The sequence below is a fragment of the Blennius ocellaris genome, assembly GCF_963422515.1.
Source record: "Blennius ocellaris genome assembly, chromosome: 4".
NCBI classification, from domain to species: Eukaryota; Metazoa; Chordata; class Actinopteri; order Blenniiformes; family Blenniidae; genus Blennius; species Blennius ocellaris.
The window spans coordinates 8,371,725-8,395,551 of NC_137653.1; the positions used below are offsets into that span (position 1 = coordinate 8,371,725).

The window sequence follows — 23,827 nt, forward strand, 5'->3', positions numbered from 1 at the left end:
GAAACTGGGGATGAATTATTGAGTTCATGAAGGCTTCCCCTTACATATTAGGCATAGACACCAGAAACTAAACGACTTAGCGTTGCTAATCTAAAAAAAATGTACATGTTATTACTGGAAGGCAATTATTGATAACATTAAAACATTTCTATTCATTCCTGCTTTTAACTACATCCTGTACCAGGCTGAACTTTCAAAAATGTGTAATATATCACGTAAATTCTGTCCTTTCCTGCTTTTTTTGAGCATTTTTAATTCCTCATTTAATATCAATAAATGGACAGGTATAACAGTGGACTCATTAAAATCTATACAAACCCAATTTCTCATTGTGACTTTATAAAAGACTCCAACCAAACATGACTTTTTAAGACTGCTTGGCAACTTTTTCAGTCCATCTGATGGGTCAGACACGGCAGTGGAAGTATGGATCAACTTGAGTGATAATGTGTGCGTTTCAATCAGCATTGATAGAACACAACCCAACCATATAAAAGAATTGTGAGGAAAAAAAAAGTGTAATCTCCTTGTTGCTGTAGATAATAAGATGTGATAACAGGATTATGGTAAATTACCCCAGGTTTTAAATGATGCTGCAGGGTGAACACATGAAGGCAGATTTAAACTGTCAGATTGAGCTGAGAATCTTACAGTGGCACAACTCTTTAAATTGGAACACAGAAACATTAGCTTCAGAAAAATCCTTTTATAGAACATCCAGCTGCTCGCGGCGATTAGCTGAGGGAGTTAAAGCCATTTAAAAAGGGTGGACAGTTTGGGAAGGCTTCTATTGCAGGAGTAACTCTCTTTAATTTTGCTCCTATACTGTCCAGAGATTGGCTGCGTGTCAACCAACAAGGTGAAAGCACGGAGGGGGCGGTCATTTCTGATCTTTTTATCTGTGAGGGACAGAGAGCACATCATGATTTAACCCCGGCTGGTGAGGAGAGATGGTGTTGGCAAGTTTTATGGATCTGCTTCCAAGAATGGAAGGCGATCAGTTCGGATCGCAGCAATGCAGAAAATCTTACTACCGTAATCCTTTTTTTTTATTTTTTATAAATGATTTGTAGATTATTTAAACTGCTGCTAGTGTTGCCACCTCCAACAAAATCTCCCATTTACTTTGCCCTGGAGCGTGATCAGGATGCAGTAAGCATTTTCTTCCAGTTTTCTGCCACTGTCAGGAAGCCTTGCTGAATCCTGACACTCCTCACAATCCTCTCAGTCCCCACTGTTCAGGTACACAAATGCAAGCAGAAAATGAACAGAACCATATTTTCATCCTTTTTTTGGGGGGGATTAATTTGTCTTCCTGGCAGGTACAGCAGAAAATAACAAAAGTGGTTAAAATATTCTTCAGATGCTCAGACCAGGAGAAACAAAATCCTCATCAGATGTTGAAGTTGGTTCCTGGGAGCTCAAACACTTGTATATTAATGTGTGGCTACCAGCTGAGGTTTCTCTTCTGAATAATAAAAAATGAGTGCATGCCAACTTCTGATGAACAATGTTTACGTGTTAGTTTCCTGTTAAAAGAGGAGATGAAAAAAAAAAATGCAAAAACAGTAGATTTGATGTCCTGGATTAACCTCGGGTGGAGGTGGAAAGATGTGCAGCTGACCGAGAGGCAAACGGGATTTTTGAGGCAGTCCGTGTTTGAGGTCGTATAACTGGGCTCTAATATTCAGGGAGTCATGCATCACCGAGCCAGTTTTCTAATATAAGCACAGCAGTTGGCAGCACCAGATGTACAGTAGAATACGAGAAAAGCCGCCCAGAATAAGCGGACGCTGGCTGACTGACAATCTCGATAAAGCTTGTATCGGCTGTGCAGGATATTTCTCATCCATCCCTTTGTCATACAGGAGCTGTAACTGTAATTAGACTGCAAGAGTTAGGATGCTTGAAAAACACCAGTGTTGTGGTTTGCAGCTGTTCAAACCACAGCACAGACGAACGGTTAAAATAGATAAGCAGTATCTCATTTAATGCTGCACTCCTGCCCAAAACCCTTTTCTTGATGCTGATTTAATTCCTGGAAAATGTTGTATGAAGCAAAACACGAGATAACATGTAGATTGGAGGAAAACAGCGATAGTGAAAAATGACTTGGCTGAAGTGCAGAATGCTTAATCAGATATTCTGAGAGCTCCTCTTGATTAAAAAATGAACGTTTGAACCGTATTTTGTGCTAAAAAAATACATTGCTTTGCTTCTGCTTTTAATCAAAGGGACAAATATAGGCTTCGGAAAGACAGCAAGATATAAGAATAAAACATCAGAGAACAAGCAATTTTCCAAAATGATATTTACATTTTATTTATGCTTTGATAACTAAATAGACCAGCCTATTACCTGGAAGATGGAAACAGGATCATCAGGCAATACTGAGTATGTTTTTATATGAAAGAAAAAAACAACCGAAAACAGTCGGATCAACACGATATTAATAATATGACAATATATCAAGAAGAATAGTACGTTTTCTTTTACATCACCTCTACATACGGGCGGTATTGTGCTTTGATAAGACTTTTGCAACTAGAACACAGATACAGAATTTTTTTTAACAGCCCCACAAAAACTCCAAGGACTTCAGCAATCAAGTCACCTAGAAAAAACCCCGAAATATCTCCACACCTCATCCTGCTGCTGAGATGAGAGTAAACCAAGCTGAATGAAGATTCTCTGACTCATCGGGAAAACGTGTAAAATAAAACGTGAAGAAATAAAAAGGATGATGAATGAAATTAAGTGCAGCTCATCTATTTGCACAATCAAACACTCCTCAAACCTGCTTGGGCACAAAACAGTCTCTGGCCACACATACATAGAAATATACGGTATGTATCTTCTTTTTCCTGTATTTCATTGAGGCAAACTTGGTAATTATAATGTATATATGTATATACCGTACACTACCAGCCAATGTTTTTCAGGACTATTTATATTGTAGATTTTCACTGAAGGCATCAAAACTATGGATAAACACATATGGAATTATGTAGTGAAGAAAAAACTGTGAAATAACTCAAAATATTATTCAAATCATAGATTCCTTAAAGTAGCCAGACTTGGCTTTGATTATGGATTTGCACACTGTTAGCATTCTCTTGATGAGTGTCACGAGGCCGTCATCTGAAATAGTTGAAAGAGTTCACAGAGATGCTGAACACTTGTTGGCCCTTTTACTTTCACTCTGCAGTATCGATATATGATATTGGATACGTCCCGATATCTGTTATTCATAAAATAAAATATTAACGATTGCTGACACAGATATTCTAATGCAGTACTTAATACTGACAACATTAAATCCGAAATAAGTAATGCGACTGTTTCTTTAATATTCTGAGAGCATTTTGACAATGACTAGGGAATGAAAGTCTTTGTAATCGTTAAGCATTCGTGGTTGCACGAATAATGAAAGTGCACTTTACAGCTTTACAGAACATAAAATAGTCCTCAAACCTAAATGAATAAATCTGAATAAGTGGGCTGCAGGTCATTCACAGACTCTTATATTAACTTATGAAAGCCATTTGCTTTAATACCAGGAGCTCATGTGGTTATACCATGCTTAAAATAATTTAAAAAAAAGAAGAAAAAAGCTCAAACTTTTGTATGCACTTATCTGAGCTAGAACCAGCGACATTCATGTTGATGTTGTGCAAACAAACTGACCCAAAGTGCAGAATTACTTTTTAGTGCACCAATCCTATAGATCCATAATATCAGTTTTTGTAACAAAAAACTGGGTATGAGTAAATGTAGCCTAAAAAGGCAAGAAATTCCACAAATGACAAGAAATTCCACAAATGAACCTTGATAAGGCACACCTGTGAAGGCACACCTCAAGGCTGAGTGTCCAAAGCAGTAATCAAAGCAAAGTGAAGCTATTTTGAAGAATCTAAAATATCAAACATGTTTTGAATTATCTCACAGTTTGTTTTCAACATAATTCCATATGTGTTCATTCATATTTTTGATGCCTTTATGGAGAATCCACAATGTACCAAGGTTTCAAAAAAACCTTGAACCTTGCGTCCAAACTTTTGACTGGTAGTGTATATAAATATAAATATATATAGAAATATATGTAAAAATGAATTAACTAAAATTGGAAATGATATGAAAGAAACATGCAATGGATGAATACTTGCATGCATTTACATGATGAGACCTGAAATCTTCACCAGTACATTTTTAATGGTAGACGATACACGTCTACCATCACAATAGCCACCGCCACCGCCGCCGCCCCCTGAAAGTGTCCCTGCACTACACTCATTGTGAACAAAGATACATTCTCGTACGAACTACATAAAGTCCAGCGGTTGTTTTATGAAGCGCTGCAACAGTTACAGATGTTGCTACATGTACAGTGGAGTAAGCAGTATTTGTCACACTAGCAGGCCGGTGTTCGGTAAAACCATGATGAGTTTTTGTATTATGTAAAGGCAAAGGGGCTTATTTTTTTTCTGATCTGTCGTCTATGGTGATATATTTGTACATTATCCCATGTTTATTTTTGCATTTTTTTGTCTTTTTGAAAGAGAGAGAAAGACAGAGAGAGAAAGAGAGAGAAGAGGTCCTTGTTGGCAAGGTTTCTCCATGAGCATCCTTTGCGGCAGTATTCCGGAGGAAAAACAGAGTTTAAGAGAGCTGCATGAAATGTTCTCCAGAAAATTAACAGATTTTTTTTTCTTCCCCATATTCAGGACTTCCTCCTCACTTGGCCTTGGGTGAAAATTCTTTGTCATGTTTGATTTGTCAGTTTTCTTCAGTTTTTTTGTTGTTGTAAAAAGTACCTCAGCTAGATTTTGTATCAGTTCCTCACTCCCCCTGCGTCGGATAGTTCTTGTTGTATGGTTGGCTTTGGTTGCATAACGCGCACTTTGAAGCTCCACCGGGGTCGGGTTCAGCAAGTGAAGTCTTCAAAGTTACCCTGGCCTGGATGATGAGGTAGCATGTTGCCAGGATACGTTGACGGTGAACGCAGGTTCTCGCAAGGAGCCTGAGAGGAAGAGGTGACAGGAGAGAGAAGTGAGACAAAGTAGGGTGAAGACAGAGGAGACAAATGATCTTGCAGGGGAAATACTAGTGCCAAAGTCACACTGCAGGTCGTAATTCGCAATTCAGATTCCTGCAGAATTCTTATTTTTTTGGCATCGTGGTTCATATTCTGATTTCTCGTGAACAGTTCACTGCCCTCGAGCGACGTAGTATGACATCAAACATTGCACGCCGTCTTCAAACGAAGTCCTGTAAGCATATGTAGATGGAACTCATGTCGGTATATGTGTACCAATCTTGGAGTTTTTGTAAAATAGGTGCTGACAAAAGTAAGACGAAATGTTAAAGGAAAGAAGAATTTTTATTAATTCAAACAAAGGGTTCCTGAGGAGCAGTGGCTGCTTTTGGTATCACTGTTTCAATGTGATAATCCTATGTTGCAGAATTGTCATGTAAAAATCAAATGAAAAGTGACATGACCAGACTAGCTTAGAAATATATCACATATGAAGGAACAATTAAAATTAAAAAAATAAATATGTAAAAAAAAATCACAGTCCTGTTGATAAAGTCAGTGTTAAACCACTTTTTCCTGCAGTGGGACTGTAGCATAAAACAGGAGCGCAGAGGCGGGAAAAAATATCCAAGCAAGATGGAAAGACAAGAACTCAAGCCAAGAAAGGAGATCAGTGGAGGGGCACATCTCTACCTTCTTTCTTTGGCTGGGCTCTGACTTACAATTAAAGTGAACTGCCTTCATTTACACTTGGAAATAAGTAAGCTGTCACACCTTCCAAAGCTCTAATTCCAGCCTGTCCCTTCTGGTGCTGTCCCCCAGCTTTGATTAAATTCAAGCCACTTTCCCCTCCCCGACTCCTCGCTCTCAATTTTCCTCCCCCCCACACCTCAATCACTTTTTTCTCCTCCGTGTTTCTCATGTCCATCCCTCCTTCTTTTCCTCCATCTCTATCTCTTCCAGCCTGCGTTTGCTCTTCCTCCCACCACCGCTGTTTCATCTTCCTCACATCCCACCCAATGGAGACAAAGATGAGAGTATGCCCCTGTCAAAGCAATGCAGGCTGACACAGTGTGAGTGCTTAGCAGCAGTCTACTGACGTGGCGTTTCACATCATCCAGGCTCAGCACAGCTCCCCGGTCATTGTTGCTGCGGCCTTTGTGTTTCTTCTTCATGCACCGGCACAGCTTGTACTTGATCACCTGAAAACGGACGAGAACACACTTCACTGACCTTTGAGGATCAAAACACAATATTCATAGAGATTCTTTGTTGTTGTTGTTGATTCTGGAGATCATCCAAATACCCTTTCTATTTCTACTGTGCAGTTTCATCACTCAAACCTACATACTTTGAGCGGTTTGAAGGATCGGGCAAGATTGAATGTAAATTAAATTGATTTTATGTGTCTTTAATTATGTCGCTGTATCGATCCTGCACGTGAACAGGTGCTGCTTTTCTTTTTGTCCACCTCACACACATGCTAACATCCAAACAAGGACAAACAGCAACCCACTCAGTATTGCAGGCAGAAGAGAAAGCATCGAGGAAGCATGCAGCACAGAGCTACTCCTGCTAATGAGAGTGGACAAAGACATCTCGACTAATCTAAAGTATAATGCATCCAAAATGTTAATGTATTCAGCATTGCCATTGCTGAAATGTATGGGTGGGTGTGTGTGTGTGTGTGTGTGTGTGTGTGTGTGTGTGTGTGTGTGTGTGTGTGTGTGTGTGTGTGTGTGTCACACCGGGTCGTTGTGGGACAGAGTGCTCGTCACGCTCACTAAAATAAGTCCTTGTGGAGATTTAACACTGTGTGAAAAACTCAATTTTGGGAGCATGTAATTCCAAAATACTTGGATGGCACAAGTTACCATTAAATATACCGTGCTGCATGTTTTATTCAAGAGAGATAGCTCCTGGTGTTGATAATCATGGGGAATATTTCACCTCGTATAGATAGTCGAAGAGCTCAAGAACAGTGAGGATGCTGGCCCCAATGAAGAGACCCATCTGACCTCCTATATCACCTGAAATAATAACAGAAAGCATAGATTGTTCTTGAATACACAACAGAGATGGATGTCATATCCAGGCATCCAGATGATTCAGATGTCACGTCTAAAACATACATTTAAACATACTTGCATCTGATACGTAAGAACTAACAGAAATGTGGACGTTTGGAAATATGCAGTTGAGCAACATCAATAGATTAAAGAGAGAGCTTTGTGTCTGCCGGGATCTGAACACCTTTTATAAAAATTCAAGTGCTTGCGTTACTGTCACTTGAGATGAAAAGCATCTGTCATTGTGCATGCAGCATATTATCAACTCCCAAGAAAACACTTGACAGCCCTGTCCTTACCCAGAAGGCCTGCCAATTCATAGGCTTTCTTTTGCTCGATGGTTTCGTAGTTCAGTGCTTCAAAGTAAATATCCAGAACCAGGATGTTATCACTGCAAATAGAAAAAGAAAACAGGAAGCAGATTCTTCGATCACAGATTCAAATGTCACAGATTACATTTTTTACACATTTTTCCCAGAGCCTCTTCGGGCTTGGAACACGACTGGTAATCCTGTCAGTTACTGCAGATAGCAGAGCAGATGCGTCAAGTTGAGCAAATAACTTGCCACCACCAACTAATTTCCCCCAGGTGAGTCTGGTCATTGAGGAATACAAGGGAAATGATGCCAGCTGTTTGATTTTATACTGTGTTTGTGTCTTCACTCAGGACTTCAGCAGAAGGAAAAAGGAAAGGGATTAGTTTAAAGGCCCAGGGCATGACAGACTATTATTTTGAATCTTGAATATCCTCTCTGTGGGCAAAGTCTGACTTTACGCCCCAATGGATTGGAGATCAAAACCACAGTGCGACTTTGTAGTTTCTGCTTCTTTACTTGGTGCCCTGTTACACTGCCTGAATTCAAGTCAAGAGAAGTGATGATTATCCGTTCCTCGAGGAAACTCTGCTTTGGACTGACTTTGGATATCTTAGATGGGGATGTGGTATCACAGAAGGAATGTAGAACATATTCAATCTCAATATGAATGATTGCAGATTGTATACGTTAACCTTATTTGGTTTGACTTTGTACAGCAACTTGAGACATCTTTTTCATGAAAAATAATATTATACACTTAACACCTCATCTGGTACTCTGGGCCAGTGGTTTCCACCTTTTTTCTCTCTTCTGATATACAAACAGAAATCGGCTTTTTGGATTAAGAATGACTTTGTTACTGCTGCAGAGATATGTACGTGCAAAATACCAGGACCCTGTTATTTTCTTCACGTCAAATCACAGACAAGTTTAAATTGAAGTAAAATAATCCCTCTATCCATCTTCTAACTCAGGGTTGCCAGACTCAAGAGCCAGTCTTGGCTGACTATGGGTGAATGCAGGACACACCCTGAACAGGTCCCAACTCCATCACAGGACAAACTGACAATCGCATTTATCATTTTACACACACTCACACACACAGTATCCATGGAAAGAGCAGGCTCTTCTCTTATCATGAGGTTGGTGGTTCAATCAGTTTCACTTAATTAATGTGACCTTGGACATGAACTGAATCTAAAGTTCCCCCCCAATGGTGTGGCGAGCATTTCTCACAGCAGCCATTACCGCTGGTGTGCGAATAATTGTGTGCATGTGACTGGTTATATATGCACAGGCTAACAGTAAAATGCTCCATAAAAATGCTCCTTGTGGAATTTTCAATTCAGTTTGATGTAGTTTTCCTTATTTTAATTAAGCATTTAATCGAAGCATTTAGTTGTTTTACATCCCTCAATTATAAAACAACAACAACATCAGGATACTTTTTATGTTTTTTCTAACAATCTGAATTTTGAATGACTTGAATGAAAGATCTTATGCAAATAAAGTTTCAACTGCCAGTCTGATTTGTCCTACCCACTATTAGCTCAACACTTCAGTTCTGTGTTATGATTAGTTGTCTATTTGAACCATTCAACAAATACTTGCCGACTGTTCAGACAATGGTAACCTCATTCAGCCAGTAAATATACTTCTTATTTTATTAAAAGGCTATATTTTAATAAAAAAAAAGTATTCATGACTTCTGTCTTTCACGCAAAACAAAATATACAATTCCTTTCACAATGTATGGCAATAACACAAACAACGAAACAGGATGAGAACAAATTAAGTTACAAAAACCACAGTCTATAATATACGAGGACTTTTATACTCTTCAACGATATAATAGTTTGTTATTATTCTTATTTTTTTCATGCACCCTGCTTCAGACTGACATATTTTTGGTGTACTTCTTCCTGCTCTATTGCCCTGTGCGCCTTCAGGGGCGCAGATGCCCCTGGGCTGTGTCTCACTGTTGCTGACATTGTTGGTCTCCTGATCTGCCGGCCTGTAGTGGTTGTCATCATGAAATGTGACTGATGCTTCCTTGCTGTCAAATGTTGCTATCAATCTGTCAAACTGTGGATTAAGGCATGTGTGTGTGAGCGTCTTCTGTGTGTGGTTTCCCATAGAAAGACAGGCAGTCCACTGTCACGGCCGTCAGTTTCACATCACTAAACACTGCACAGCCTGGAAACCAGAACACTTCAGCTAATGTTCATCACACTGACATCGCAAAGAAATACGGCAAGTCAAAATAACGAACTGGATGGGTTCACATAAATCCATGGGGAATTTAAAAAAAGAAAAAAAGAAAAATTGAAAGGAAGTGAAAGGTTTTTATAGTACCCAAGCTGCATATGGTGTAATTATCTTGTCTTCAGCAGCTCTGCTGGGAGTGATGGATAAAAAAAAAAGATTTGACTGCTATTGTACCCTCTCCATGCTTCCTTGAGCTACTTTTTTGATGGAGTATGTTTAGCCAAGAAACACTCTGTGCTTTGATGATTAATCAAGTTAAGCTGTGAGTGGGAGAAATCTTATTGGATTTCCTAAGTTCATTTCCAGGGTTGTGAAAGTGAATGGGTTTTAATGTCCACTAAGGACCCTTTAAACAAATTAGTTAAAAAGAAAATTGACCCAAAACATTTCAATGCTATTTTTTAGAAAGATGAGTAGACAGCTTATGTTGCTCGGTGGCAATTTTCTTTTCTTTGTGTGTAAATGACATCCATAGATGGTGAGACTGTATGAAGACATTCACAATAGTGCTTTGATGGTGTTTGTTTTCAAAAGTAGTATAATCCACTCAAATTGTGGTAAAGATCAGGCTTCTGTCTTCATCCTTCACCATCAAGGCAGAAAATTATGTTTGAGACTGTCTGCAGTGAATGGCTAATCAATGATAGAGAAAAAAATCCACTCGCTGTACACCAGCAGAATAAATCTGTAACCTGAGGAGCTCATAGAATGTAATAGTTTTAGTAAAGATTTGTTTTCAAGAAGCATTGGGGATCTGGATTCTACAATGTAGCAAAGCACTGAAAATTAAGCAAATTTGGATACTTATAAGATGGCTTAAGTTCAATAATATTTAACTATTAGTGTGGGGGAACCACCCACCCCCCCAAAAAAAACAAAAAACAAAAACAAAAACAAAACAATTGAAAGGTTTTAGACTTATGACTTTCAGAATGATAATGCTCATGAGCCATACTGGTGCATATAAAATAGAACTAATGGAAATGTCATTTATTAAATTGAAATCAAACTGAAACCCTAATGTACTTTATAAATATGAAAGAAATAATTAAAAAAATACATGTTTTTTTGGTTTCATCTCTAATGTCAGGGCCATGAAAAGCCAGAGTATTCAAATAATAGTATAAAAAATTGACTTTTTTAACTTCTACAAAAACAGACTCAATTCTCAATATTAAGTCGGGGTTTTCTTTGAACAAATAGCTCCATCAATGTGGAGTGACACTGATACAGGTCAAACTGTGACTCTGCTGATGTGTTTTTTTGGAAGCCTGAGGCGCTTTCATTGTGTCCTTCAGCGAATCTTTATTGTGGCCACTGAGTTTCTCATCTTCTTTTTGACAATAGGCAATAGATTCTCTGCAGGGTTCAGATCAGGAGAGTTGGAAGGCCAATCTAGCTCAGTAATGCCACGGTCAGCCAAGTAGTTTAGAGAAGTTTTGGCTGCTGGGGGGGTAAAAAAAAAAAAGTGCTTCTACATAGTGGCTGTGAGAAAATTATTTTGAAATCTCCTCGTGGACACCGTGAGGACTTTTAGCTTGTTTAAACACAGCAGAAGCTAACCTGAAGCATCACAGATTTTGAGCACCTTGAAGCCATTTTGAGTCTGAATCTCGATCTGACACATGTATTTCCTATAATGATTCTAAATGCAAAGACATTCAACTTATAAGAGCCCTTTGGACCACTGAGTAATGGCATTGCTCTTTTCCTGAACCCATAAGTGGCTTGATACTTGAAACACAACACTCAACTCCAATTTCCTGCTCACATTTGAGTGCTGGGTCGTGATTCTCTGACTCCAGAATCAGTCCACCCACTAAGAAACTCCAACTTCTTGAATCAGTTCAGCCTGACCGTATTCTCCGGGCTGCAGTTTTGCCTGCAGCTTTTGTGCCTTTTAACCAACTTTATATGGAACTGCCTAATGTTGCACTCTGTGTGAGATGACTAGTGTTTGGTCCAGCTCCCCCCCCCCCCCCTCTCTCTCCCTGAGTAGGAGTCTGAATGTTGGAGGTATGGCTGTCAGATGTGGTGCACCTGAACCGCGTTTCTCTGATTACTTCCTCTGACCTGATATAAAGGGCTGTGTGCATCAGCTCTGGCAGCTCACTCCTCCTCTCAAGATGCGCTCTATTTTTCAATTTCCTTGTACTGCATTTCCCGCAGCCATGCACACAAAATGCCACTGGTAGTGATGAGAACTCTGAACATTGCTGAAGTTCTTATTTTAAGGCACAATTATTTGTATATTAAAATTCATTTAATTTAACCATCTGATATTCATGATGTTTTCTCTGATTTGATAGAACTTTGACAAGTTATTTTGCAAAAATGGTGATGGGTTATGCAGGATCATTGGGTTCTAAAAGTTCCCTGCCAAAGAACAAAAACGTGCATTGCTGGTCAATTGGTGACTCTGAATTGGCCCAAGGTGTGAATGTACGCAATTGTCTATCCTCTGTGTTTGCCCTGTGATGAATTGGTAACCTGCCCAGGTTCTCCCCTGCCTTTGCCCAATGTGTGGCTGGATTGACTCCAGCCAACCAAGGGCCACGAGTTTAATAGAACTAAAATGCTAACTTCTGTCTCCTCTGTTGTTTTTGTCCAGCCAGACCATGGAGCAGCATCTCTGATAAAAAAAATTAAACAAATAAAAATGACAGATGGTAGAAATTGATAACTTTAATTTTCAGCTGTTTAATGTGAAGCAGCTCCTCAGCCAACACTAAAAGATTGGTTGCCATGAGGAGCTTCAATTTCATAACGTGAAAACTTTGTTAAAAAAAGTACAGTTGCATAGAAATATTAAAATCGTGTCCTTGGATAAGTGAGAAATAAAAGAAATTGTGACTTACGCTATGTACTGCTCTGTCTTGTTGAATTTTTTGGCCAGGTACTTGGCTGACGCTTTGCTGGGTATCTTGACAAAGGACAGCTCTTTACCATATCGTGTCAGGTTGCATGGCGTCTCGCACACACAGTAGTCATTGTCTCTCTCAACAAGAAAGTCTGAAAAAGAAAGTTGACAGAAAAGTTGAAAAGGGGGAGAAAACGCAGGGATTGAAAAGATTTGCTGCTATCCTACGATGACAAACAGAAAACCAGCTGAGTGAGAGACGTCAAAGATTGGACGCCATGAGGAGCCACCCCAGAGACCCTCACTTCAACTACAAAACATATAAGACACATGCTGGAAGACAGCACCAGCCAGAGGCCGACATGTGAGGCTGTGTCATGAAAGCGCAAACGATTGAAAGCCAGTAAGAAAACAAGCAGGAGACATGAAAAGCCTGCAAGGTATCAGTTGAGGGAGGATAGAGGGGGGGGAGAGAAAGCCTTTGCGCCAGGCTGGAGGTTTACTGTTTGAGAAAGGCTACCATCAGGCTGAAGGAACATCATTATCTGTTATCAGCTGGGATCAGAAGCTTGGCACACACACACACACACACACACACACACACACACACACACACACACACACACACACACACACACACACACACACACACACACACACACACACACACACACACACACACACACACACACACACACACACACACACACACACACACACACACACACACACACACACACAAACACACACACACACACACACTGGTTTATCTCCTTACCCAAGGCAGGATCTGCACACTCCTTGTACTGCTCCGGGGTGCAGTAAGGGGCATCTCCTAAGGACAGGCAGAGGAAACAAAAAGCTCTCAGTCAGTCTGAACAAAGCAAAAAGGGAGCAGGAGAAGAAAATAGCTTCAAAAAGGGACAAAAGACGAGCAGATCTTGGGGTGTAATTAATTTGGTCTCAGACTGTCATTACTGTTCTTATCACAACTGGATATTCACTGTTACTCTGATCTCATCTCATAATTGGGTTTATTCCCTTTTTATAATTTTATTGACTCTCGTCCTCATCCCCTCGATCTACCTCCTCGTCAGCTGTGTTGCCCTCCATCGAGGCAACAAAGGAAAAGAACATGCTGGGGATTAGTGTTGAGAATAGTGCATTATAAAGTGAAGCCACCTTTTCTTTTAACAATACAATAGTAACTGATTGCAATTGTAGGCTGGTTACTTTTATTGAGCATCAAATCAGCTTGAGTTGTACAGCTGCTCTCTCTCTGTTAACTTTCAGCTGAAGCTAATTTAGTAATAAATACTATTTAATCAATATTCATTTTACTACCATTTATTGGGGGTGTTTCTTGCTCCCAATGTTTCAAGAATCAATTTCGTTTAAGATTTCATTATAGATCAAAACATTATCGGATCATGGAGCATCATCAATCAAACTAACCAAGTTACTGCAGTTATTTTCTGTTTTTGGAAACTAGTTAAGTAATTCTAATATTTTGCAATGACAACACTTGAGATTATAATTATTTGCACTATGATCTGGAATAAGTTATCTTACCCCGTAGAGTTTCTTCGTCATTTGGGTTGATACTGTTTAAAAGCTCTCACTAATGATGGTTAAATTGCAGAGGTGAATGGAAGTAGAGCACAATCCATGGGGGGGGGGACTATTCTAACAAGGTACTTCTCTGTAGAGTCGCTGTCATCAACCACATAACCATTATAGGATAGCGATTACTCCTGATGATCGCCGCTGGGAACGACTGCCCGGCTAGCTACATGAAAACACAGGGCTCTGTGGCAGAAGTAAGAAACACAAACCAATATTGGGAAGGTGTGCGGGGGGGTTAATGGAGGCCAAGTTCATGTGCTTTCTTTGTGCCAAAACTTATTTTCAATTTAGCATCTGAGATGCCACACGGTGATTAAATGTAGGAGGGGGACAGAAAATGCCAGATGTAATCACTGCACATACACAAAGTGAAAACACTTGAGTTTTTCCGATCCACTGGAGTGTGAAAGCGTGTGATTTTCTGCTGTTAGTGGCATAGAGCCATTTGTTCCTCAAGAGCAGCTCAAGTCACTGCAGCTTCAAATGAAAGCGCATTTCCGGTGAGATTACAATAAGAAAATGCTGCAGCACTCATCAAAAGTAAATGTGTCAGCTGTGAGATGTTGCCTCCAGCTCCTACCTGGCATGTGGACCATCCTGCAGTTGCAGTTCTCCACCAGGTATCTCGTCTCGCAGTCGATCCGACAGGCTGTGATGCTGTAGGAGCTAAAGAAGTCTGAATCCATTGGCGTAGCTTTACAGTCCCCCCATGGCGGTGGCAGGTACGTCAGCTGAAAGAGAAATCAGAACCACTTTAGTAAATAAGTCTGCTGAACATCCTGTCCTAAGCTCCATTACTGCAGCCATTTGACCTTGTACTTTCTGTCAATATGACGACAACCTTGTTATCCAGTCCATACAAAAAAAGCTATTTTGCATTTACTGTATCTGGCACACCAGATGAATCTTCTTCAGACTCTGTGGTGAATACATGTGTGCAGTGGTGCTTTCTGTGGGAGCTTCTCTCCTACGCTTCACCTATTCCTAGTCTCCCTCTGTTCTTTCATTGTGCTGCCCACTCTTCATGCAGGGCTGAATAGTATCAGCTGTCTACTAGAGCTCTGATATTGGGAGAGTCTCAGCTCTGCTGCAGAACAGAATGCCATGTTCACTAAGTTTCAAGTCATACCTGCCCTTTAGCTCATGTTGTTGCTGAGCTGTGCCCTCAACAGACATGGCAACGTTTTTCAAGCTGATAGTTCAACACAAGCTGGCTAAATTCTCAACGTTCATTGTCCTACCGATTTGCATAGCCCCACTCAAGAAGATTCCTTTACATGTGTAAGATATGTGCATGCATTTACATCATAATGCACTGAAAAACTGCACAGCTTACATATGCACCAGGCCATTATACAGTGTACTTCAAAAAAAGGCATACATGCATTTTGCAAATATACAAACTTCAAGCTCACTTTTAGGAATCACCTTTTTACAGTTACCGTAATCTGGAGCTGAGCTACATTCATCTAGCCTGATGTATGCATCAATACTGTACAGTTTTATATGGTCTCATATTTGTGTTTTTTTTTTGTGGCTTTAAGTAAACTTTATCATGACAATAATGTGTAACAAATTATAATGTTTTTTTTAAAATTGTGACTGTTGCGTTTTAATCTTTCACGTTACATCAGTCTCTAACTGTCAATCAAAAAAGACCATATAATTAAAAATGACTATCATTAATATTAAATAGATTAGAAAGTGTTTCAAAATATTTACGTAGCATTAATTTAGCTTCATCTTGTCATTTCCAACTAATATTATTCTTGTTTTTTATATATTTTGAAATATTCTATCCTGCACATTTCTAATATAATTGGCATCTCACTGTATATATTTTATACTGTTTGTGCAACTAAACTGGACCTGCAACTTAAAATCCTTTTGGATGATTTTATTTTTAGAAAACATTCCGAAAACATAATATATTTAATAGTGTCCAAATTTAGCATTTTGTGTGGCTGGCTTTAAGGAACTACTAAGAGATATATAGTGTATCTTCAAGAAAATAAAAGCCAGAAAATGTTGATTTGAGAAGCTGATGCAGACAAGTTATCAACATTGGTCTGCACAGATGTCTTTAAAAACAGAAATATGAAAAGAATTGCTGTTTTGATGACTAAAGTACGAATATTTATGTGTGGTTGTCTGTCTGTGTTTGACTTGTGATGGACTAGAGACCTGCGTCCATGGTGCACCCTACGTCTTAATTTATGTTACTAAGAATAGGCCTCAGCACTTTGCAATCCTAAGTTGGATAAAGTGCTAAGATAGTTGGATGGTTGATAATGAAGTGCCAATAGGGATTTCTCAAACAGCAGAAGATGTCCAATAAAACATCAGGAATTAACAAATAATGTAGGGACAAGTTGTATCAGTGAGAAATAGTTTGTTTCCATTGAATCGGTTTAAAAAGCACTCCGGGGCGTGCTCGCACAGCAATAAATTAGAGGGAGTGGTTTAGGGATCTGCATTTTACAATTGGTACTGAAATGCAGGATGCAGCCATGGGTGCAGCATACCAGATTTGTTTACTAATAACCCGAGGCAGCATACACATACAGCAGAGTGCACCCAAGAGAACCAGATTGTCCCGACTAAACTCTAATCAGGAGACGACACGGATTCCTCCGCTAAGCATCACGTCAAGGACAGTTTCCAAAGTCAATCCGAACATAAAACCCATCGGAGCTGGGCACAATGTGATAATCGATAGGAGGTTCACATGTATTTGTTCACCTCATCATGTGGAGTGGACCTATTGAGAGAACTATGTGACTTGATAATGGCTCTGTTATGCAGAAATATCTCCCTTTTCGATTTCGATGTATTTTCAAAGCTATGTCAAGCCCTCTCGAGCCCGCACTGTGGCAATATTACTTCCCATTGGTTAAACCTCAGCAAAAGCTTCATTCTGCAAGTGTGGGCCAAAATGAATCTGGCATAAAAGATGTCAGGACATTTTAGTGGGCTGTTAGCTGCCTAACGACCATGAAGAAGAAAACAAATCATGTTAAGATTGTGACCTAAATTCTCCCCTTATTAACTGAGTCAGAGTGAGAAAAGGGACCAAAAGGGTGTGAGGTAAAGAGGGAGCCAGCCAGACTGAGATTTCACTCTTTGTGTTGAGTGGATATTGGAGATTTCTATTTTGTAGGGTCATGGTGAGTGACAGATTAGCTGGCTGAAAAGTAACAGAGTGCTTTACACTACAGGACTGCTGAAGCAGGAAGAAGAATGAATGTGGGCAAACTGCATTAGAGTAATGAAGAGTGAGGTTCCTAAATAATGGAATAAATACATCCAGACAAAGAGAAACTAAGTCAAGCGGGGAGGGCAGGACCATATTAAAGACAGAAAAACTGTTTGGCTGGAATTGTAATGACTGTTGCTGAGGATGAAAATTAGCAATGGAGCCAGTGAGAGACAGAGAAAAACAAAGAAGGACAGTCTCCTGCAGATGCGACATTGACAGCATGCAAAATCCCGCTGCAGCTTGCCGGCTCTGGAACACATTCACCAATAGCGGGAACGTGGAAGGACTGAGATCGAGCCCAAATCTACCTCTTTCTCTCCTCCATTCATTATGCATGGTTCTGTAGCATATTAGGGGTGAGAGTATATGATTTGTGTGCTGGCCATCGCACTCACAGAATTATTCCCAGCTCAGATGAATAAACCTACAGACATTTTAGTTCACTGAAAAAGAACAACTGAGTAAATTGTATAGTTTCTTATTTATACTAAGACCTCATGCAGTTAACTCTAAGGGCTGCACAAGAGCACAAAGTCTACAAGGGGCTCAGACACACAACCTGATCTTCAGTGTGGCATTGCTGGCTTTCGGCCAACAAAGGAGCCTTTTCTGCTTCCATCACATTCAAGACGGATAAAAAGCAAATGTCCTTTTAGTGATGGGTTTGTGGGGAACTTTTTGCCTTTCATGTGAAACACAAAATTTATTCCCCACACAAAAAGATACGTTCTTAGCATCCTTTATGTGAAAGAAGAATGGCATTTATCCTTCCCCTGCCGTATAGTGCTGATAGTGCAGCGCTTACCTTGTGGGACGCCTCATTTCAGCTCCCTGGGGTCCGACAAAAACCTTGAGCAGTGACAAAGATGCAACTCTCCGGGATTGTTCAATCGCTGAACCACACGCACAGAGAAGGCTGGTTTTTAATCCCCCCCCCCCCAACACCATCTGAATTGTACAAACTTTTGAGGTAATGGGGCACTATCTTTCTAATAGCTCCATTAGCTGTGCCATTGTTTGTGTACAATAACATCCATGCATGCTCGGTTCACTTTGGGACCATGGTGACAACTACACAGAGCAGAAAACCAGAAACTGCGAGTGACAACAGGCTTGAAATGTACATAATATCCAATATTGAGGTAAAATATACGAGAGTTTTGAATGCATTCAAAATGTGTAATGTTTCCCTTGACGTAATTCAACCCACAGAGTATTTCTGAAAAGCTCACAAGCTGAACAGTGTGTGCACACAGTTTAAATCTGGAGTGACAGAGACAGTGACTGAGTGGAGGGAGTTCATACATCTCTCAGTCTGCTGAGAGTGACGGGGCAGACGAGGGCACGGGCATCAGGAGAGCCTGAGATGCAAAAAACCAAAAAAAAAAATCCTCCAGATGGTTGTGGATGAAGGGGAGGGAGGGGTGGAGTGTGAGCGCTCTGCTGGGACACGGGCCAAGACTTGATCTACCCTGGCAGAATCACCTGGGCCATGCTGCATCTTTGATGTTGAAAGATACAAACAGAAGAAATGTTCCAGAGATACATCACAGCATGAAGTGTGTTGGCGTATCTCAATGGACCGAGACTCGCTTGGGGTACCGTCTCTTTGAAATCCCACAGTAGGAAACTGTACAAATACAAGGTGGGGATGCATTTGTCTTGTATGAAACTTATCATAACATAAGAGGACTGATACGTTGAATAAAGTGATGACGCTCAAAGCAGCATCAGCTAAAACTAAAGACAACAAGTAAAAAAAAGAAAAAAGAAAAAGAAGTAGTCAAAGTAAAGTGCCTCACTTGTCCACTACTCATCTCTCGACAGGGTCAGTCCTTCTGAGGCAAACCTCTGTTGTGGGTAATACTCCATACACATTTAAACAATTAGTGTAATAGAAAAGACCGCATCTCTGGTTCTCTGGTGCTGCGATGACACACCAAGAGTCAAGTGCTAAATCACTTGAGTTATTTCTGAGAGAAGCCGTATTATTCATCTGTGCTGACAGATAAGAAAGAATACTCCAAACTCCGACAGTGAATCTCCCGCTCATTAGAACAATGCACGCATTGTTTGTTTTGCAAATGTTTGTTTTGCAGACAATCTCTCTCGATGCATTTCAAAATTAGATTAAAAGGCTATTATCAACTCCTGTCCTCTTGTCGGTGAAATGTGCTGAGATGTGATATATATATCTCTGTGGTGCCAATATCTTATTTTTTGGTCACACTGTCTGAGACGTACCCGCTGCTCCTGACAAGAGACAAAGGTCTGAAAGCCCGGCGCCACTCCGAAGCCCAGCTGGTCTATGAACGGCGGCTCGTCCTGGGTGTGGATCTGAACTTTGATCCCCGCTTCAAACGACGTTTCGTCTGTTGACAAGAAGAAGAGGTCAGGACATTTACAACAGGGATGGTGATTTGTAGACATACACTGGTTGGCATAATTTAACCAGTAGCAGGAAAATACTTTTTTTTTTTTAATGTTGTTGTATTTTTCTATTCATGCTAATTTGTTTTCAGCCTGTCATCCATCCATCCATCCATCCATCCATCCATCCATCCATCCATCCATCCATCCATCCAACATCAATCACCAATTAGCTGAAATGCATGTTTTTGTATTGTAGGCGGAAACTCGTGGCCGGGCAGGGAGAACATGCAAACTCCCTGCAGGAAGCTGAGAATTTAAAATCACACACTCACACAACATGAAGAACCTCGAATGGGGTCGAGAGCTTTTACTTAAATCTATTGGTTACACCTTTGCTCTTCTGTAAATGACAATGACTTTGAGAGTTAAAAGCAGGCTTCATAAAATGTGACGCTGATGACAATATGTGTTCCACAGGAGTCCTATTTACTACAAGGGGGGGGGGGATAAAAGAGTAAGTGGATAAATTAATAAATAAAAGATGATGAGGATGAAAGGAAAATCAATACAGCTTACAGCGTCGTTTGCTACAGCACTCGGCTGTATAGATTTTACATGAGGCAGATGGGCCTCTTTGAAACTGAAATCAGGAGAAAGTCACAATGACAGCGTGCATCAGACATACTTGAGCAAACATATTTCTATCACATCGGCACAGATCTGGAAGTGCTTATCATGGTGATCGCTGGTTGGATTGAGGAGATTTAGCTCCTCAGAGCAATAGCTCGAGGATAAAGTAGGATGTCTGTTTCCTGTGGTCTATTCTCCTTGCTTGTCACTAGATATCATCCTCTAAGTGCCGGGACTTATCACTACTTTCAATTAAAGAGCTCAGAGATGCAGCTGTTATACAGGAAGAGATCTTCAACAATGAGCGCAGACATTAACCGACATACGTTTCTCCTCTGGGATTGACTACAAAGCCAGCTTTATCCTGCTGCCAAAACAAACGCTTGAGGCATGCAGCAGCATGGAGACATAAGTAGTGCTGAAGCACATGCTAGTAATAAAAAGCTTGTCATCTTTAAGTCATGGCCATCCATCATGATTCAACAATTGGAATAATGATTTTTGGGTTGAAAATTGGAATGAAATGAAAATTGACCAGACTTGACACACGCACACAAATTCAGACGCAAAAGCAATTTCAAATAACAAAAGCTATTTCAAAGTCCATACTCTCAACAATTTCATAGAATTTTCCCAAGCAGAGAGGCCGGTACAACCATGAGTGTATAAGAATAAAGTGATAACCTTGTCAGTTATGCGTATGAAAAGTAATTTCACCACACACCAACACACATTTATTTTACTCTGTGCTCTATTGTGATGACTTCATCCCTGAAGAAGCCTCCTTGTCATCTGTCAGTAATATATAATATATATAATATATATATTATAAGTGTGTTTGAAGGCAAACTTTTTTTTTTAGAGAATAACACTCAAATCTGCCACATACCGAAGATGAACATCATGATTCAGCCGTCTGCAACCTTCAAGAAGATTTCAAATGTTTTCACTGCAGTAATCAACAAAATATCAAACTGGTATTTATATGAAAGACAGGTGACACAACCATACTCATTGAGTAAAATCTATAAAGGTTTGGATCCATCCATCCATCCATCCATCCATCCATCCATCCATCCATCCATCTATCCCAACCCTTCCAAGACCATCCATCTCAGAAGTTCTGTACATTAGTTTCTCCTGGTGTATAAAGCCAAAAATAACATGTTATAACAAGTTTATTCCACCTCAATAAAAACATCTTTCCAAGGGCAGAGAACGTTTCCACATTTTACTATTTGAGGGCTGCGGAGGAGCTTGACAAAGCATGATAAGGGTGTGCTGGCATGATGATGATGATGACGATGATGATGATGATGATGATGATGATGATGATGATGATGATGAATGAAGACTTTTGAAGTATGTGGGTGTTCTGTATTGTATACTCGGTCGTCCACTAGTCATCAACTGGACATGAAATCACTGATTTCCACAGTTTCCTTCATAATTCTTCCAGCACAACATTCAAGACAGGCACAGATTTTCAAACTTTAGGAGGAAGAAGCAAACACTTTCCCGCCTTTTACTATCCGATTACTGTGATCCTTCTGAATGAATCCATTAAATCCTTGCAAATGACATGACACATTCTACGGTAAGACAGTAGGCTTGAGTGTCCCCTTGATAGAAGCAACATTAACAAACACATACAAAGAGTAAATTCTCACCAAATTTCAAGCTTTTTTTTTTTTTTAGTATCATTCACAAAGTGTGAGGTCACATGTTACGATGATTCAGTAGCCAGCTTTTAAAAACATAAGATCTTTTTTTCCCTCAATGTTTCTCCACAAGCTTCCACGCAAAAAAAACATCATTGGCAAGAACTTTGTTGCAAAAAAAACCAACCCGTCATTCACTATTTCTACATGGGAAAAAAAAGGTTTGAATGTCTGAGCCAATGTTGGATGTTGTGATTGAAAGTCAATGTACTCCATTATGTAAACAGAGCACTGGAATATGTTGATCTGTTGGCGACATGTGCTCGAGCTCCACATAGAAACGTCCCTGACCTGGAAGGTAAAACTGAAACTGAAGAAGCCAGCTGAATGCCAACCGTTCACATGCTGGCAGAAGTCTTTGGATGGATACAGAGACACATTGCTACTGCTGCTGACTATTGCTGTCACCTGTGATGTTGCACGTCAACCAGAAACAGCCCAACACTGACACTGAACACTGCAACCTGTTGGGCAATATGAGTTCAACAATAAAGCGATTAAACTCCCATGCAGGTATACAGGGACAGAGACAAATGCACGTGCAATCCGTCATCAGTACTCACTCCAGACTCAGTCTCCTCTTTAATTGTAGATACTTGAATCAATCTAATGGGCCACTTAATTATATTAAACTTTTTTTTTTCTCCCATCCCCCCAGGGGAAGGTGTATGCCCTCACATTTTGAATACCAGTGCTCTGGATTATGGCTTCAAGTAGTTGGTTTTCAACAAAACAAACAAACTCTTTTTATACTTTTTGAGAAAACCATCCTGTCAATAGGCTGCTGATCCTTATCAAACATTCGCTTCCATCATTTCAATCACTTTTATTCAGGTTTGTAGTTTTCGAGTAACCTTCAGAGGTTATTGTTTCATCAATGTGTACACTTTTGCACAAAGCAACCCACTCAACTTCCACTTCCACGTCTCACTCCTCTCTCATCACGCCTAGTTTGGTTTCTGTTCAAGTTTTCTACAATTAAAGCCATAGAGGTCACATTTGGAGTTATCTGAAAATAAAACATCTGGAAAAAAAGCCTATCTTTTTGTGCATGCTCTTATGCAAATATAGACTAAGCTGTCTTCTTCTGTGAGCTGGATCACTTTCCCTCCGTGCCCACGCTCACTAAGCCTCATGGCCTGTGAACTGAGTTGAATCTGGCGTGTCGTCTTGATCTTTAAATGTTGGTTTGTGCATTTCTTATTGTGATAATTATGTGGTCGAGGAAGTTGCTGTTTTTCTGCCATTCTTCCTCCTTGTTTACAATCTGAAAATATATCCAACTGTAGAGGATGTAAGGAGTGTTGGCAGAGCTGGTCTGATTTGTGCTGACAAAACAATTTGTCTCTGAGCCTTTTTTTCACTTGTCGCCACAACAAACCCAAAGTGCCAGAAAAAGCCTTTTGTTCAGTTGCCATTTAGTGAGATAATGTAATTTCCCAAGTGATAACATAATTGAAATCATTTCAGCAAAACATATTTGTTATGAGTTTGGTAAATTTTTTTCATGGATGAAAAAACAATTTATTTGAATGCTTTATCAGAAAACAGTATGTTGACAAGCACTCCATTGCTTCAACATTATGATTGTTTTTAAGGCTTTTTACTGATGTTTTAGGAGTAATTCCACAAAGTGGTCATTTTCTTCTGACATCATTATCAAGTTTGA

The 23,827-nt window shown here is 39.9% G+C and overlaps 1 protein-coding gene across 3 annotated transcripts in view; it reads right to left on the minus strand.

The window, feature by feature from the left end:
* Positions 1-4,924: 4,924 nt before the first annotated feature.
* asic1b (acid-sensing (proton-gated) ion channel 1b) overlaps positions 4,925-23,827 on the minus strand; it is a gene marked incomplete at both ends in the record, with an annotated part of 164,225 nt that continues 145,322 nt past the window's right edge. For all 3 annotated transcript variants that reach the window (XM_080495017.1, XM_080495015.1, XM_080495016.1), the window contains 8 exons: positions 4,925-5,020; positions 6,136-6,237; positions 6,986-7,065; positions 7,404-7,495; positions 12,548-12,701; positions 13,328-13,384; positions 14,756-14,906; positions 19,679-19,806. In XM_080495017.1, the coding sequence (XP_080351143.1) occupies positions 4,925-5,020; positions 6,136-6,237; positions 6,986-7,065; positions 7,404-7,495; positions 12,548-12,701; positions 13,328-13,384; positions 14,756-14,906; positions 19,679-19,806 (860 nt within the window). The remainder of the gene's footprint in view (positions 5,021-6,135; positions 6,238-6,985; positions 7,066-7,403; positions 7,496-12,547; positions 12,702-13,327; positions 13,385-14,755; positions 14,907-19,678; positions 19,807-23,827) is intronic.